Source organism: Dryas octopetala, chromosome 8, assembly GCF_963921425.1.
Source record: "Dryas octopetala chromosome 8, drDryOcto1.1, whole genome shotgun sequence".
NCBI classification, from domain to species: Eukaryota; Viridiplantae; Streptophyta; class Magnoliopsida; order Rosales; family Rosaceae; genus Dryas; species Dryas octopetala.
In genome coordinates this window covers 4,061,390-4,074,582 of record NC_141373.1, presented here as the reverse complement: position 1 = coordinate 4,074,582, position 13,193 = coordinate 4,061,390, and the positions used below count along the sequence as shown (strand labels likewise).

Genomic DNA, 13,193 nt, shown 5'->3' with positions numbered 1-13,193 from the left:
AGTAAATCTTTTTGTCAAATTACTTTTTTTTAAAATAGAAAAAAGAAAAAAAAGAAAGGTCTGGGTTTCAATTTAATTTCAATATTTTGAATCATGTGAGTACGTCACGTACGTGACTCATGTCTTTATCCACTTTTTTTTGGTTCGGACATTGATTCTTTTTAAAAAATAGAAACAAACCCCACCCTTTTCAATTTCTTTAATGATTTAATCCCTCTTCTCTCTCACCAAAATTTCCAAACCATCCCCCAAAATCACAGCACACATAAAAATACAGACACAGCAAGGCAAAGCATCTTTCCCTTTCCCTTTCCCTTTCTTTCCTTCTCTATCTCCCAAGAAACAAACATATAAACCCACAAGCAACTTATCACAGAGAAAAGAAGAAAAAAAAAACTCAATACATCAACCCCTTCCCTCTCTCTCTCTCTCTCTCTCTCTCTCTCTCTCTCTCTCTCTCATTACAGGGGAAGACATAAACCCAGGAAGCAATTAGCACAACAAGTTCAAAACCATGGATGAGTATAACACACAAACACACACACCCTCTCTCTCATTCATTTCACTTTCAGCTATAACCTCAAAAACCCGATCCTCATATTTTGTTTTGTGTATTTTTTTTTTCTCAGATCCCCAAAAGAGTACTACACCGAAGACAGCCGACGAGCAACAACATCTTCAGCATCAACCACAAGCGTACACGTCACCGCTCTCGACGGCCTGGTCAACGTGAACTCGCTCTTCACCATCGCCGTCTTCGTGGGTCTGTCCCTGACCGTCCCCGGACAGCGAAGTCTCGAGGGGTCATCCTGCGACGCCGGCGTCGACGTGGCGAAGAAGCTGCTGGTGTTCGAGGTGGTCTCCTTCAGCTTCTTCCTCTTCTCGTCTCTGGTCGCGCAGGGCCTCAAGCTCGCCATCAACCTCCTCAACAGCAAGGACGTCAACGAGGTCTTCAGAGCCCACATCAACCTCAAGGTCCTCCGGTTCGGGATGCTGGGCTCCGCCTTCGGATCCGTCCTGGGTTGCCTGTTTTTGATGCTGTCCATGATCAATGTCATCGAGATCCGGTTGGGGATGTTGTCGTGTGGGAGTAAATCTACGGTCCGTTCTGTTGCGACTCTTGTCGTTTTGGTTTCTTCGGCTCTTTTGGTCTATATTTCCACTGCTGTCTATGCTTTTCTTCACTAGCTGTTTTTCACTGAACCCATCATCATATTTATGTGTTTTTTCAACTATAAAATATCATGAATTGTATATTTTTGCCCCTGCTTTTGTAAATTTTGATTGGGTCCATTGGTCCTTACTTGAGTTTTTAGGTGATGGGTTTTGGTCCAAATCTGTAAGAGATGGTAAGTTTAGCTGTTGGAATTTGCTTCATTTGACTACTTAATTAATTAGCTAAGCCATGTTAATTAGTTGGGAACTTGGAATCAGTTTTATTGGGTTCGACATATCTGGGTTATGATTGCCTGCTCAATTGCTGGAGTTGAATTGTTAATTCAGATTAAGATGACTGCCATTTCACTCAAACTAGCTCAGCTTATGCATTTGGTGCGTCTGTTTCTTATTGTGTTCATTTTGTGCTTGGTGTCTCACTGTCTGTTTTGGTTTACATTTTGATCTTCTTCAAGCCAAATAATAAAAAAGATGATTTCAATATTGAGCAGCATGTTTCACATTGCTTACTTAGGTAGAGATAGGATAAATATTGAGGAGTATATTTAGCACAGCTGAACTCTGGGTCTTGGTCTTGCAGTTGAGTCTTTGAGACCCTTGTTTTTGGGGTCTTGTGCGACCACTGTCCTTCATGACGAAAATGTCTTGGTCAATACGTGCTCTGTTTGTCCTTTTTTTGTTTTTTGATTAAACTCGTCATATTGTTCTTTTTAGAGTTCCCCACAAACTAGTGGTTCGTTCGACCACTATTGTCATATTCCTTTTCTCACTCACTCTCACTTGGAGGGGTCTACTTGCCATCTTGTGAGTTGTGACCACATCACAGCCAACTAGATGAGCCTCCTTGGACCTTGGCTTTTGGAATATAGGTGCAATAGAAATTAGAAATCCCCACTAAAAATTGATTAATTATCACCATGAAATTATGCTGTGGCACTGGGGTTGAGAGAGGGTTGGAGGATTGGAAAACCAATTTGATAGACATTGTTCCATTTTGTAAATTCATTGGTCTCCATGAAATTTTTCTAGAAATGGGGTTGTGGCTTTTGCAAACTCAGTTATCCTGTGTACGATTCTATTCCTTCATTCTCTCCTTGCATTTTTTTTGGGACAAAAGCATATTAACTTGGAAGCAGCCATTACAAAACCTACAAGCAAAGAAACTAAGTTGGTTACACGTAAATCCAAGAAGAAAGGAGAGCAACGGTAATGGGTTTTCAAGCTCAGGTATGAGACAAAGTGATGTGTCCGGAATGGCTTGCCCCAACATATCCGAAACCCAAGTTCTGTGTATCCCATCAATACTTACTTACTTACACCCGAGCCTGCCTAATTTGATGCTTGAAACCATCAATATAATCCATAACCAATTCTAAGAGAGCGGATGACTATTTGGAAGCCCTTCATAACCAATTCATAACTAAGTTTGATGATAAGATTGCTAGATTGCTGGGTCCCCAGTTGTGAGATCCACCCCAATTAACAATCAACGCAAGGCACACGTAGACGACTATAACCATCATCTGCATACAGCATTTGCCTCATCTCTTGAGACAATCTTGGGATTATATTAGAAATTAACACCTCGAAGTTCTTTTGGTAGCGGATAATGATTGGAAGTCAAACCTTAAAATCAGATGAAACTGAAGAAGAAAAAGAGGGGTTCACTAAGTTTACGGAGCTACAACATCTCACTAATTCTAGGTATGCTATTTTTACAGGTACAGGGTAATTCAACTCAACCTAAAAGAGAAATTTACAGTCTTTGATACAAGCAATATAGCATATGAAAGGGATTGTACAAAATTGATTAGCTGAACAATTAGTTGCAGCCTCTAACTGTTTGAGGGTGCTACCCTCTTCGACTCAATTTCTTTCACGCTTTGAACTATACCGTTGATGTTTCTCGAGAGATGATTGGAATGTTCTTCCATCTCTCTCAAAACTACATCAAGCTGCTCTTGATAGGCTGCAGATCTCTTTCGCTCGCGCTGTAACTCAGCAGTCAACTCTCTAATTTTCACATCTTTTTCATCCTGGATCATACCCAAAAGAGAGAAAATCAAATAAAGAAGAAAATAAACAAACGAAGCATGACATATAGTGATTGCCATTGGAAATATTATGATAGCAGAATGCAAAGAACTGTTCCCCTGTGCTCACAAACAGTCATAATGTGTGTGCTAGATGGCTTTAACAAGCCGAGATCAAATATATAAAACAATAACTGTAACCATTATAAACTAGACCACAAAGGAAGTGGCATTTTAAGATCTCAGGTCCAAAGCAAATTGACCAGAATCCGGACACCTACTATATCTCACAGAAAAATATCATAGAAGCAATTTGTTTCTTCACATCCAAATTGTTAAAAAGAATTCTGATGTTCAATCTAAAAATTAGTTGTATAAACTTGCTTGAGTTAAACTCAATAATAAATAAATAGCTTCCAAGTTCCCACTCAAGTAGTAACCATCATTAGAATTGTATGAGTCGCTTCATGATCCTATGAGAAATATATAAACTACAATATTAGAACAATCAAAACTACAACATAGAGTAACCGTTTCAAGCAAAGGAGATGTGCTAACGTCATCCAATTATAACCAGAATCCCTACTTGTATCATGTAAGACATATTAAAAAAACTAACTTTCCAACTTGTAAAAGCTCCAAATCGCCTGTAGGCCACAGGCTAAGAAAATCTAAGGTTCCATTTGATAACTAGAATGTCTGAAACAATTTCAAATTTATTACAGAAAGATGACAGGAATTACTACTAGATTATCCACTAATTTAAGCCACACATTGCATGTCAATGTTTTCAAAGAAACCAATAAACTACAGTTGAGAAACTCACAAATGCATATTAGATAAAGAAAGCAACAAATAGACAGAATTTGAAAAAGAAAGCTTATTGAGAACTCACCGGTGTTTGAGATAGAAGCACAGTCCGGCGACCATTAGCAGGTGTAACTACCAGTGGATGGTTATGCTCCTTTACAAATCTTGTCACAATCCATGTTCCTGATTTTTCTTTCTTTACCACTATCATTGCTTTACACCCTTCTCTTGTGATTGCTCGAGGCTTCCTGTTCTCAGTTCTTTTGGGCCTCGTCTTACGAAATCCCTCTTTATTACATACAAGCCTACGCCAAACAACCTTACCATCACGCATTGATCGCCGGAACGCATCAACACGCATAATGAATCCCAAGCGCGTTGCATATGTGTCATAGAACACTTTAGCCGCCTCTTCAGATTCAAACTCCATACCCACATATGGTTCCATATCCGAACTCCCCTCGGATGTGAGTACCTCTTTTCCATTGGAACTCTCTATCATGTCCTCATCCTTGCCCATAGAAGGTTCCTCATCCACTGTCAAAAAAAACATTTTGGCAAGACTCAACCTAACGTTCAATATTTGGGAATCCAAGCGAAACAGTAATTTTGAGGTGTGAAATGTCTTATTTCATACCAAAGCGAGCCCTAAATTACATAATAAACTGTAAAGTCTCAAAATTTATAGATTATACATCAACTAGTTTCTGAATTTTTGCTTTTTAGGAATTATTTTCTGTGGAAACAAACGAAACCCAACAAAATGCACTATACCAATGTTATTGCACATCTATCTCTCAACTATCCACTGGAAAAAGAGTAGTCAAGAAAGTGACTACTTGGACCGAATCCCAACGCCAACCAACACTTCCAATTTCCAAAGGACTACGAATTCGACGCTATACAAAAAGAAGCTCATAATTGATCATCAACTAAACTCAATTAAGCATGTTTTGAATACTGGGTATACAGTTTGGTCCTGTTTGGCTGCCGAGAAAACGCAAGAGAACGATAACAGCACACTGAAAATGTCAGAACAAGTTAAAATTTAAAGTTACCCAACTTTGAACTTTTCGTTCTCTATAATTTCTCAGCAGCCAAACAGAGTGCAAAATCCAAAAACGGAAAACAAAAAACTAAATTCAGAGAATCTGATTTCATAATCTTGTAGTAAAGCAAAACCAAGTGCATATTAATCAACATATTTAGCAAAAAAGATTTAAGTGTAAATGGTAAGAGAATGATTAACTCACTTGACCCAACAGTTTGCTTGACTTCCACGATATAGAAAAAGCGAAAAGGTCTGTCCTTTTTTCTTTTTTTCTGGGTGGTTGAGGAGTTTGAGAGAGGGCAGGTCGGAGCTCCAAGTCCAGAGGGTGTGTACCGTGTGTTGCGCTGTGGAAGATAGAAGGATCCTCTGTGACGAAGCGCACGCGTCCTTCTCTAGGGAATACTGTTGGACAAGTGACGTATTGCCACCAGGGCCAGGCCCACCACAACCATGGATCCTTAATCCTTATTAGTTATTACTTACCAAGGGAGCGGCTCTATTGCGGATGGAAAAATTTGCGGATGAATAAGGGTGTAAAATTTTAGCCGTTAGATCTAATGAATGGCTTAGATTAAAAAATAAAAAAAATTATTTTTTTATTACTTTTTTTCCCCTTCACCCGTGAACCCCCTCCCTTTCTCTTTCTAAACCAATCGCCTCAGCGTCGATCGACCGTTCTCCGGCGAATTAAGGCGGCAGACCACTAGGTTTTCTTCCCCAGGCCACAGTGAGTCCATTGGCACCCTCAGCTTGTTTATCCGATCAACGGCGAGGGAAAATCAAGGGTTTTTTTGGCGGCGTTGACTTTTTTCCGGCTGTGTCTCGACCATCAACCACCCCAGACGCCGAGAGAGAGAGAATGAGGGACTTTAGAGAAAATGAAAATCAGAGAGAGAGGGTGAGGTCGCGAGAAGAAGAAGAAGAAGAAAAAAAAAAAAAAAGAGAAAATGGCTGCTGTCGCGAGAAGAAGAAGGAAGAAGAAAGAAGAAAAAAAAGAAAGTGAAAGGGAAGGGGTTCACAGGTGAAGGGGAAAAAAAGTAATAAAAAAGTAATTTTTTTTATTTTTTAATCTAAGCCATTCATTAGATCTAACGGCTAAAATTTTACACCCTTATTCATCCGCAAATTTTTCCATCCGCAATAGAGCCGCTCCCTACTTACCAAAACCAACCTATAAATTTTACAGATTTATCTATATTTCATATTTCATATTTGGAAATAATTTGCATATCCCCGCTATTGAGAATGTGACATCACATAAAGAGAGTGAGAGAAAGAGAGTGAGAGGTAGTGAGAGAAAGGTGATGCCATATCCCCAAAATAATGGGGATAAGCAAGTCCCTCTCTTCATATTTCTCAATTCAAATTATCTTCATTATATAAAATAATATAATAATACATTTTTAAAACAAAGGATTATAGTACAAGTGTACAACAATGTAAATTTTTCTCCAATGTGTGTGAAATGCGGGATTATTGCTTAAACGTTCTCTCATATTTCACATTTGAATTATGCACCAAACAGTAGTGCTAGATATACCACATTTTTATACCATAATTTCATACCATCTTATGTGTCAATTTACATAGCATTCATACATTGGATACTAAAAAATAAAAATAACAACTCAAAAAGGAAAAGAAATAAGCTAAATTTTCGATAATGTGAATGATACTACTTTTAATTTTAATTATTTTCTACTTTTATTTTTTTCTTTCTTAAACTAACTTAGTTCAAACTGATTCCTTGTGATAATTCTTCTTTGTACAAATGAATCAAGAAATTTTGAAGATTAACCTATTTTTATTTTTATTAAATAATTTTAGCCAATTATTTTAGAATCTTATAAATATAACTTTTAAATACTGATTAAAGTCCTCTCGAGTGATATTCAGACTTTGTTGAGCAGTGTTCCAAAGAGATTTGAAGAGAGCTCGAACACTACTTAATAGTTGTATTTCTAAAATTTTTTAAAAATAGCTGTCTCTAAAATACACAAATTTTGTGAACTTTTCAAATTTCTCCACACTAATCTGATCTTACTAAAGCAAAAAAGAAAAAAAAAATAAAGAGATAATTCTAACATAGTATTTTATGTAAAAAGACTGTGGCCCAGCCAAATCCAGATCCTACTAAAACTGTGGCCCAGCCCACCTCCGTCGTTTGCCGCTTTTGGGGTCCCAACAGAAACCTAAATTGCAAAAATAGAAAGGAGGAGGGGAAGAAACGAAATCAATCTCACTCGCATTTGAGTTTCGTCCTTTCCATTTCCTCTGCATTTGAGTAGAGTCTCTCTCTTCCTTTCAATCAGTCCATGAAGCCAGAAGAAGATCTTCAGCTCCCGAAATCATTCCGAGACACTTTGACTATTCAAATTTCCGATTTTTATTAGAGTAAGTTTCTCACTTTTTGCACGCTCTTCCACTCTTTCAACTCCAATATTTTTCTGTAATTTTTTTTTTTTATTATAGCGAATCTATGCAACCTGACCACTTATGCCCTCCAAATGCTCCTAACTACTCAGAATTACTTGCAAAGTTGTTGAATTTTCCCATGAATAGCTCATGCAAAAAAATAATAATACTTGGGTGCGAAAATGTGGGAAAGTGGAAGAAACTTTTTATGTTTTGGTTCTTAGATCTCTTATTGTTTCCCAGTCTTGATAAATGGAAATACAAACATTCAACTGAGCGTTCTGTAACATTTCTCAAGATTGTGTCTTTGCAGTTTGTTTGTCTGTATTGTTTTGTATATGGCCAAGCATTTTTCTTGTGGATATTAAACATTGGGTTATTGGTCCAAATGTGTGAAAGCTTTGCCTTTTGAGTTAAACTAGTACTTTTCTTTTTTTATGAGGAAAATTCCCCAATAGGAAATGACCCAAGTACTAGAAAAGTGAAATCATGATATTGTTTAAAGGTCAAGGCAGTTTGCATGTTGATTATTGAAGGACTAAGTGTGTTAACTTATTTCTAATTACAAATTATATGTATGAGTACACCCACAATTAATGTTTATGGATTCTATTACATAATTCATGACAGTGGATTTGGAGAAGGAAGTTGGGACAATAGATGACTCTGTTGAAGTGAGCATGGATGTTTCAGAAGGAGGTCCTATTGTAGAACCTTATGTGGGTATGGAATTTGATTCCGAGGAGGCTTCCAGGAAGTTTTATACTGAGTATGCCAGACAGGTCGGGTTTGTTGTCCGTGTTATGCAGCGTCGTCGATCAGGTATTGATGGGAGAACTCTTGCCCGTCGGCTTGGTTGTAACAAACAAGGATTTTCTCCTAACCAGAAGGGAAAATGTGGACCAGAGAAAAAGCCTAGAGCTAGTGCACGAGAAGGTTGCAATGCAACAATCTTGGTGAAGATGGAAAAATCTGGAAAATGGGTTGTTACAAGATTTGCAAAGGATCATAATCATCCTCTGGTTGTCACTGCCAATGGCTTTAGTACAGCGGTGAGCTTCTTTACATTATTTAATTAATAACTTCAAAGATAGTCTTCTCCCATATTCATCATATATTGTTGTAATTTTCAACGTCGTTGTTTCTTGCTTGATGTTTTCCCTTTCTTCTTTCCCATATAAATCTTTTGGTGATCTGACAAAATATAGAGAACTTTATGTCCTTCAAGATCATTCACTTTAGCTGAATTTCATTATGTTATGCATACACATTTTATAACATATAGGGTAAATTCATGCTGTTTGATGGTAATTAGACAAGAGATATAGGGACTTTAGTTGAATTTCATTATGATATGCATACACATTTTATAACATATAGGGTAAATTCATGCTGTTTGATGGTAATTAGACAAGAGATATAGGGACTTTAGTTGAATTTCATTATGATATGCATACACATTTTATAACATATAGGGTAAATTATGCCGTTTGATGGTAATTAGACAAGAGAGATATAGGGCACGGTAGATATACTCTAGTTTTCATGGGCTATCTGTGTTCTCATCATGTCTCCTACATGAAGTATCAAGCAGCTGAAGCCACTTGATCTTTTGATGGCACACATCAATGCGTGGTTCCTTCATCTTAAGATATCACAAAAAGTTGTTGAATGAACTATTAATGAAAAGAAATTTCAACCGGAATATTGGAAGATTTCCAAATGTAGTTCATGAACAAACCCTCAGGATTTTATGAAAGCGGTCTGTATAATGTGATAAGCTTGTTCTCAAACAAAAACCTTGAATTTAATAATTGAAACCTGAAAGTTGGATATCAAAATTTTGCTTTCACAAAGTTGTACTGCTATAGAAACTGCTACCACATATTTAGTTATCTAATATATTAATGTATTCTGGGAATGCCCTTTTTCCATTCTTTTATTGGTCTGATATTGAATCAGTTCAGTTTCCTTAAATGAGTTATCTGCGTATTGGTAATTGTAGGGTGACAAGGATAGGAAAATCGAGGAACTTATGATGGAGTTGGAACATCAGGATCAACTATGTGCAGCTTATCGAGAAAAACTACTCAGTTTCATTAACAATGTTGAGACAGAAACAGAAGAACTGTCCGGAAAGATACAAGTTATTGTTGACAATGTTAGAAAAGTCGAATCTGAAGTGCAAAAACATTCTCGCCATAGATAGCCATGTGAATTAACACTAGGATTTCTTTGCCACTCATGGGAAAGATTTGTGAATTATTCAAATTCAGCTCCATGAAATATGAATGTACAGTGTTTATTAAAATTTTTTTTTTTTACATAAAGAAAGTCCTTTTATTCTTGGGTCATCCTGCCACAAACTTTAATTGTTTCGTAAGCTTCATGGATCTTTTATTCCGTCACAAATTGAAAAATGAGCAATAAAACGTGTAATGCTATATCTAATCTACCACATTGTTCATAATTGCGCTTTTATTTTTGGATTGAAGAAAAAAGAGTAAATAATTGAAATGGGCTCAAGTTCAACAAAGCTCACAGTATCCACTTCGCCTCAAAGCATGCCTTATTTTATTTATTTCTTATTCTCAACCGTTGTGTGATTCCTAACGACATCACTGTACTAGTCGTTTAATTTGGTAACGGGGGCGCTGTAATTGACCGGTTAGTTAAGAAGAGTGGGGTTGTAGGGGTACAGTGATAGGCGAAGCCATTCAATATGTCCAGCTCAGCTTTAGTTGTCCACGTCAGTCTGTTAGTTAGTTAGCTAGCTAGTTACTGATTGGTTATTACTGTAAAGGTCAGTTTGGTATTACTGTGAGAAAAAATAGGTTGTGAAGTAAAACAGCTGTGAAGTAAAGTAGTTGAGTGTTTGGTAAACTATGTTTTCAAAAGTGCTGTGAGTACAAAAAAACAGTATCAAAGTGTTTGATAAATATTAATGTAAAAATACTGTGACTGTGTATAATTACTAAAATAAATATGATGCTGAAAATGTCTTTTACTTATTTATTTGGTAAAAATAAAATGTTTTTTTACTTATTTTTGAAATTTTTGATTACAAATTTTTATTAGCATGAATTTTTTTAAGAACAACAGTATTAAATAAGTATATCTATTATTTTGTACGTATATTATAATTTTAATAGTATAAATAAAATATTATAATTAATTATCACAATATAAAATATAATTAACAATAACATATTTTTTAATTTAAAATAAATAAATAAAAATTATAGAAATCAATGAGAGTATTATAGGTAAAATAAATATTCATTGTGAATGTACCTTTCAAAAGCACTTGTAAATTTACTTTCTGTTTCTGTTGTGGAGAATTGAAAATTATGAAAAAAAATAGTTTTTAATTTTTTTATCAAACACCAAAATTAATGTAAGTAATTAAAAATTGTCATTACAGCAGGTTTTCGATCTTCCACCGGATCCCAAACAGGCCTAAGTCTGTTAGCTTTGTTAGTTACCTGATATTAGATATAATTCAGCTCTGCTTTATATTTTCTGTAACTGTGTATTCACAAATTACAATTAATAGCAATACAGAATATTCATTGTTTTCTCCCTTCTACTTTCTCTTTGATTTTCTCGGACACCAAACACAATCTCATCATGGTATCTGAGCAGGAATGGGTCTGCTTCTTGCTTCTTTGTTGCGATGTACTGTGAGTGGCTTCTTTGTTGCGATCTTTCTTTTCTGTTCTTCATCTCTTCGATTTGCCTTGATTTTCTTTCTTGATTTTTTTTTTTTCGATTTCTTGTAAAATTTGTAATCTACTTGCAGATTACTCTTTCTTCTTTGTTTTTCTTTGTTCAGATCTGTGTTACGTTAATTTCTTTGATTTCTTGTATTGTTCTCTCTGATTTCGCAACTTCTGCAAATTTCGATCTGCAATTCTCGTACTCTCTTGAACTCTGCAAAATAAAATTAAAAAAAAAAAAAAAAACTCTGCAAAATCTGCAATTTTCTTGAATTTCTTGTTTAGCACTGCAATTCCACGCTAAAGTGCACTTCTTTTCCATTATCTCTCCTAATTTTTCCTTTTGTTTCCCAAGAAAATAAATGAAGAGTTATAAGGATAGAATTTTGGTACCACTCACACGCTGGTTTGTTAGAAACCTCATGTCAGGTATGGATTTCTTCTGCGAATTATAGTTTTTCATGCATTCTGGGTTGAAAATTGAGATTACAGTGGTGAAGAATTTGGAACAAGTTTCGATTTTTCTGAATGATCTGACCTCAATTTTCAATTTTATGATATGGGATGTGGTTATTTATTATTATTATTTTTTAAGATTTAAACTAGTTTATGTAATTTTCGAAAAAAAAAAAAAAAACTACAAATGGAGTAATAGGTGGCCTTGCTGCTTGCAGAGTTGTGATGGAGGTAGAGCTTGTGTAACTCTTTTGTACAAGGAACAATGGAGAGCATCACTAATTATAAACCATTTGATTCGGATGAGAGCCACAGGTGTTCGCAATTTGAAAGCTATGATGAGCATGTATTGGTTGATGATGGTGCTGATGATGAGCTTCCAAAGAACATTGATTTCTGCTCAGGTGAAGTTGATAAGATCATACAACAGCCTAATGGAAGCTTACCTTTGATAGGCAATGCTGTAGAGCCATACATTGGAATGGAGTTCAAGTCTAGAGACAATGCTCGAGAATTTTATGTTGCTTATGGCAGGCATACTGGATTTACTGTACGCATTCATCACAACCGGCGTTCGCGGATGAATAACATGGTTATTGGTCAAGATTTTGTTTGTTCGAAGGAGGGTTTTCGCGAAAAGAAATATGTCCACAGGGAAGATAGAGTTCTTCCTCCACCACCTATCACCAGAGAAGGCTGTGCTGCAATGCTGAGGGTAGCTTTGAGAGATGGACAAAAGTGGGTTGTTACCAAGTTTATAAAAGAGCACAATCACAGATTCATGTCTCCAAGTAAAGTTCCATGGAGAGGATCTGGGAAAAACTTGATCAGTGAGGTGTGTTTCTAATTTTCCATTATATGATAAGAGGGGAAGTTGAGTGGTAAATTGTTTGCAGAGTTGACAGATTCATGCACTACTTTCTTTCTGACGGATGTCCTAATCTAAGGCAGTACTTCTTTGCATGCTGCTTGGAAAACAAAATACAAGCTCAAAGTAACATATGTTATGTGCAATATTTCAAAACTGTGATGAATGGAATTGACTGTAAAGCAATGTTCTGTTCACTTGCTGTAGTGAAGTGTCATTGTTTTTCTTGAATTTTATTCTAATAATATACCTTTTACGGTTTTACCTTATTACTTGTAGGATGAGAAGGATCAGAAAATTAGGGAGCTGACCATTGAACTTAGCAATGAGAGACAGCGATGCAAACGCCGATGTGCCGCTTATCAGGAACAATTAAGTATGCTTTTGAAAGATATCCAAGACCACAGTGATTGCTTGTCAAAAAGCGTTCAGGATATAGTAAAGAACATAACAGAACTTGAGAATGAGGAGCAATGTGAGCATTCAGAATGAACATTTCTCTTTTGAGGCTTGATGCAGATGCCACTAATTTTACATTAATTTGTCTTAGCCAATTCGATATAGAGTTTAATAAACACCAGAGGATATTGGTGCCCATTTTGTCCAGTATTTATTCTTCAATATATGGGAGTGCTAGCATAGGTCCAGAAAGAAATCATATTTCT

General features: G+C 36.1%; 4 protein-coding genes across 6 annotated transcripts; 3 read left to right on the top strand and 1 right to left on the bottom strand.

Moving 5' to 3' along the window:
- The first annotated feature begins 265 nt into the window (after positions 1-265).
- LOC147276194 (maternal effect embryo arrest protein) lies at positions 266-1,385 on the top strand. Its single transcript, XM_086254644.1, has 2 exons — positions 266-522; positions 630-1,385. Exons 1-2 carry the CDS (start codon positions 515-517, stop codon positions 1,186-1,188), a joined length of 567 nt encoding a protein of 188 aa, XP_086110770.1. The 5' UTR covers positions 266-514; the 3' UTR covers positions 1,189-1,385.
- Positions 1,386-2,796: 1,411 nt separating this feature from the next.
- Positions 2,797-5,408, bottom strand: LOC147276193 (Far-red impaired responsive (FAR1) family protein). Its single transcript, XM_086254715.1, has 3 exons — positions 5,273-5,408; positions 4,105-4,556; positions 2,797-3,212 (listed from the first exon to the last, which is right to left on the bottom strand). Coding segments are annotated over exons 1-3 (654 nt in total). The 5' UTR covers positions 5,274-5,408; the 3' UTR covers positions 2,797-3,011.
- Positions 5,409-7,303: 1,895 nt separating this feature from the next.
- Positions 7,304-9,839, top strand: LOC147276192 (Far-red impaired responsive (FAR1) family protein). 2 transcript variants are annotated; one of them, XM_086254770.1, is made up of 3 exons: positions 7,304-7,464; positions 8,116-8,537; positions 9,491-9,839. In XM_086254770.1, coding segments are annotated over exons 1-3 (627 nt in total). In that variant the 5' UTR covers positions 7,304-7,463; the 3' UTR covers positions 9,695-9,839. The 2 variants fall into 2 exon arrangements, with proteins under 2 accessions (XP_086110896.1, XP_086110895.1); XM_086254769.1 differs by lacking the exon at positions 7,304-7,464 and having other exon boundaries at positions 8,100-8,537.
- A 1,174-nt stretch (positions 9,840-11,013) lies between these two features.
- LOC147276191 (protein FAR1-RELATED SEQUENCE 3-like) lies at positions 11,014-13,134 on the top strand. 2 transcript variants are annotated; one of them, XM_086253638.1, is made up of 4 exons: positions 11,021-11,168; positions 11,560-11,633; positions 11,879-12,495; positions 12,808-13,134. In XM_086253638.1, the coding sequence occupies exons 3-4, from the start codon at positions 11,926-11,928 to the stop codon at positions 13,018-13,020; spliced, it is 783 nt and encodes a 260-aa protein (XP_086109764.1). In that variant the 5' UTR covers positions 11,021-11,168; positions 11,560-11,633; positions 11,879-11,925; the 3' UTR covers positions 13,021-13,134. The 2 variants fall into 2 exon arrangements, with proteins under 2 accessions (XP_086109765.1, XP_086109764.1); XM_086253639.1 differs by lacking the exon at positions 11,560-11,633 and having other exon boundaries at positions 11,014-11,168.
- Positions 13,135-13,193: the final 59 nt, after the last annotated feature.

What these genes read in the sequence shown, in the direction of transcription:
- LOC147276193 (XM_086254715.1), bottom strand. An exon ending in TGCTTCTATCTCAAACACCG is followed by an intron (nt 3,213 to 4,104) that starts GTGAGTTCTCAA and finishes GGTATGATCCAG; the next exon opens with GATGAAAAAGATGTGAAAAT.
- LOC147276192 (XM_086254769.1), top strand. Translation starts at nt 8,109, where the DNA reads ATGACAGTGGATTTGGAGAAGGAAGTTGGGACAATAGATGACTCTGTT. An exon ending in CCAATGGCTTTAGTACAGCG is followed by an intron (nt 8,538 to 9,490) that starts GTGAGCTTCTTT and finishes TGGTAATTGTAG; the next exon opens with GGTGACAAGGATAGGAAAAT.
- LOC147276191 (XM_086253639.1), top strand. Translation starts at nt 11,926, where the DNA reads ATGGAGAGCATCACTAATTATAAACCATTTGATTCGGATGAGAGCCAC. An exon ending in GGAAAAACTTGATCAGTGAG is followed by an intron (nt 12,496 to 12,807) that starts GTGTGTTTCTAA and finishes TATTACTTGTAG; the next exon opens with GATGAGAAGGATCAGAAAAT.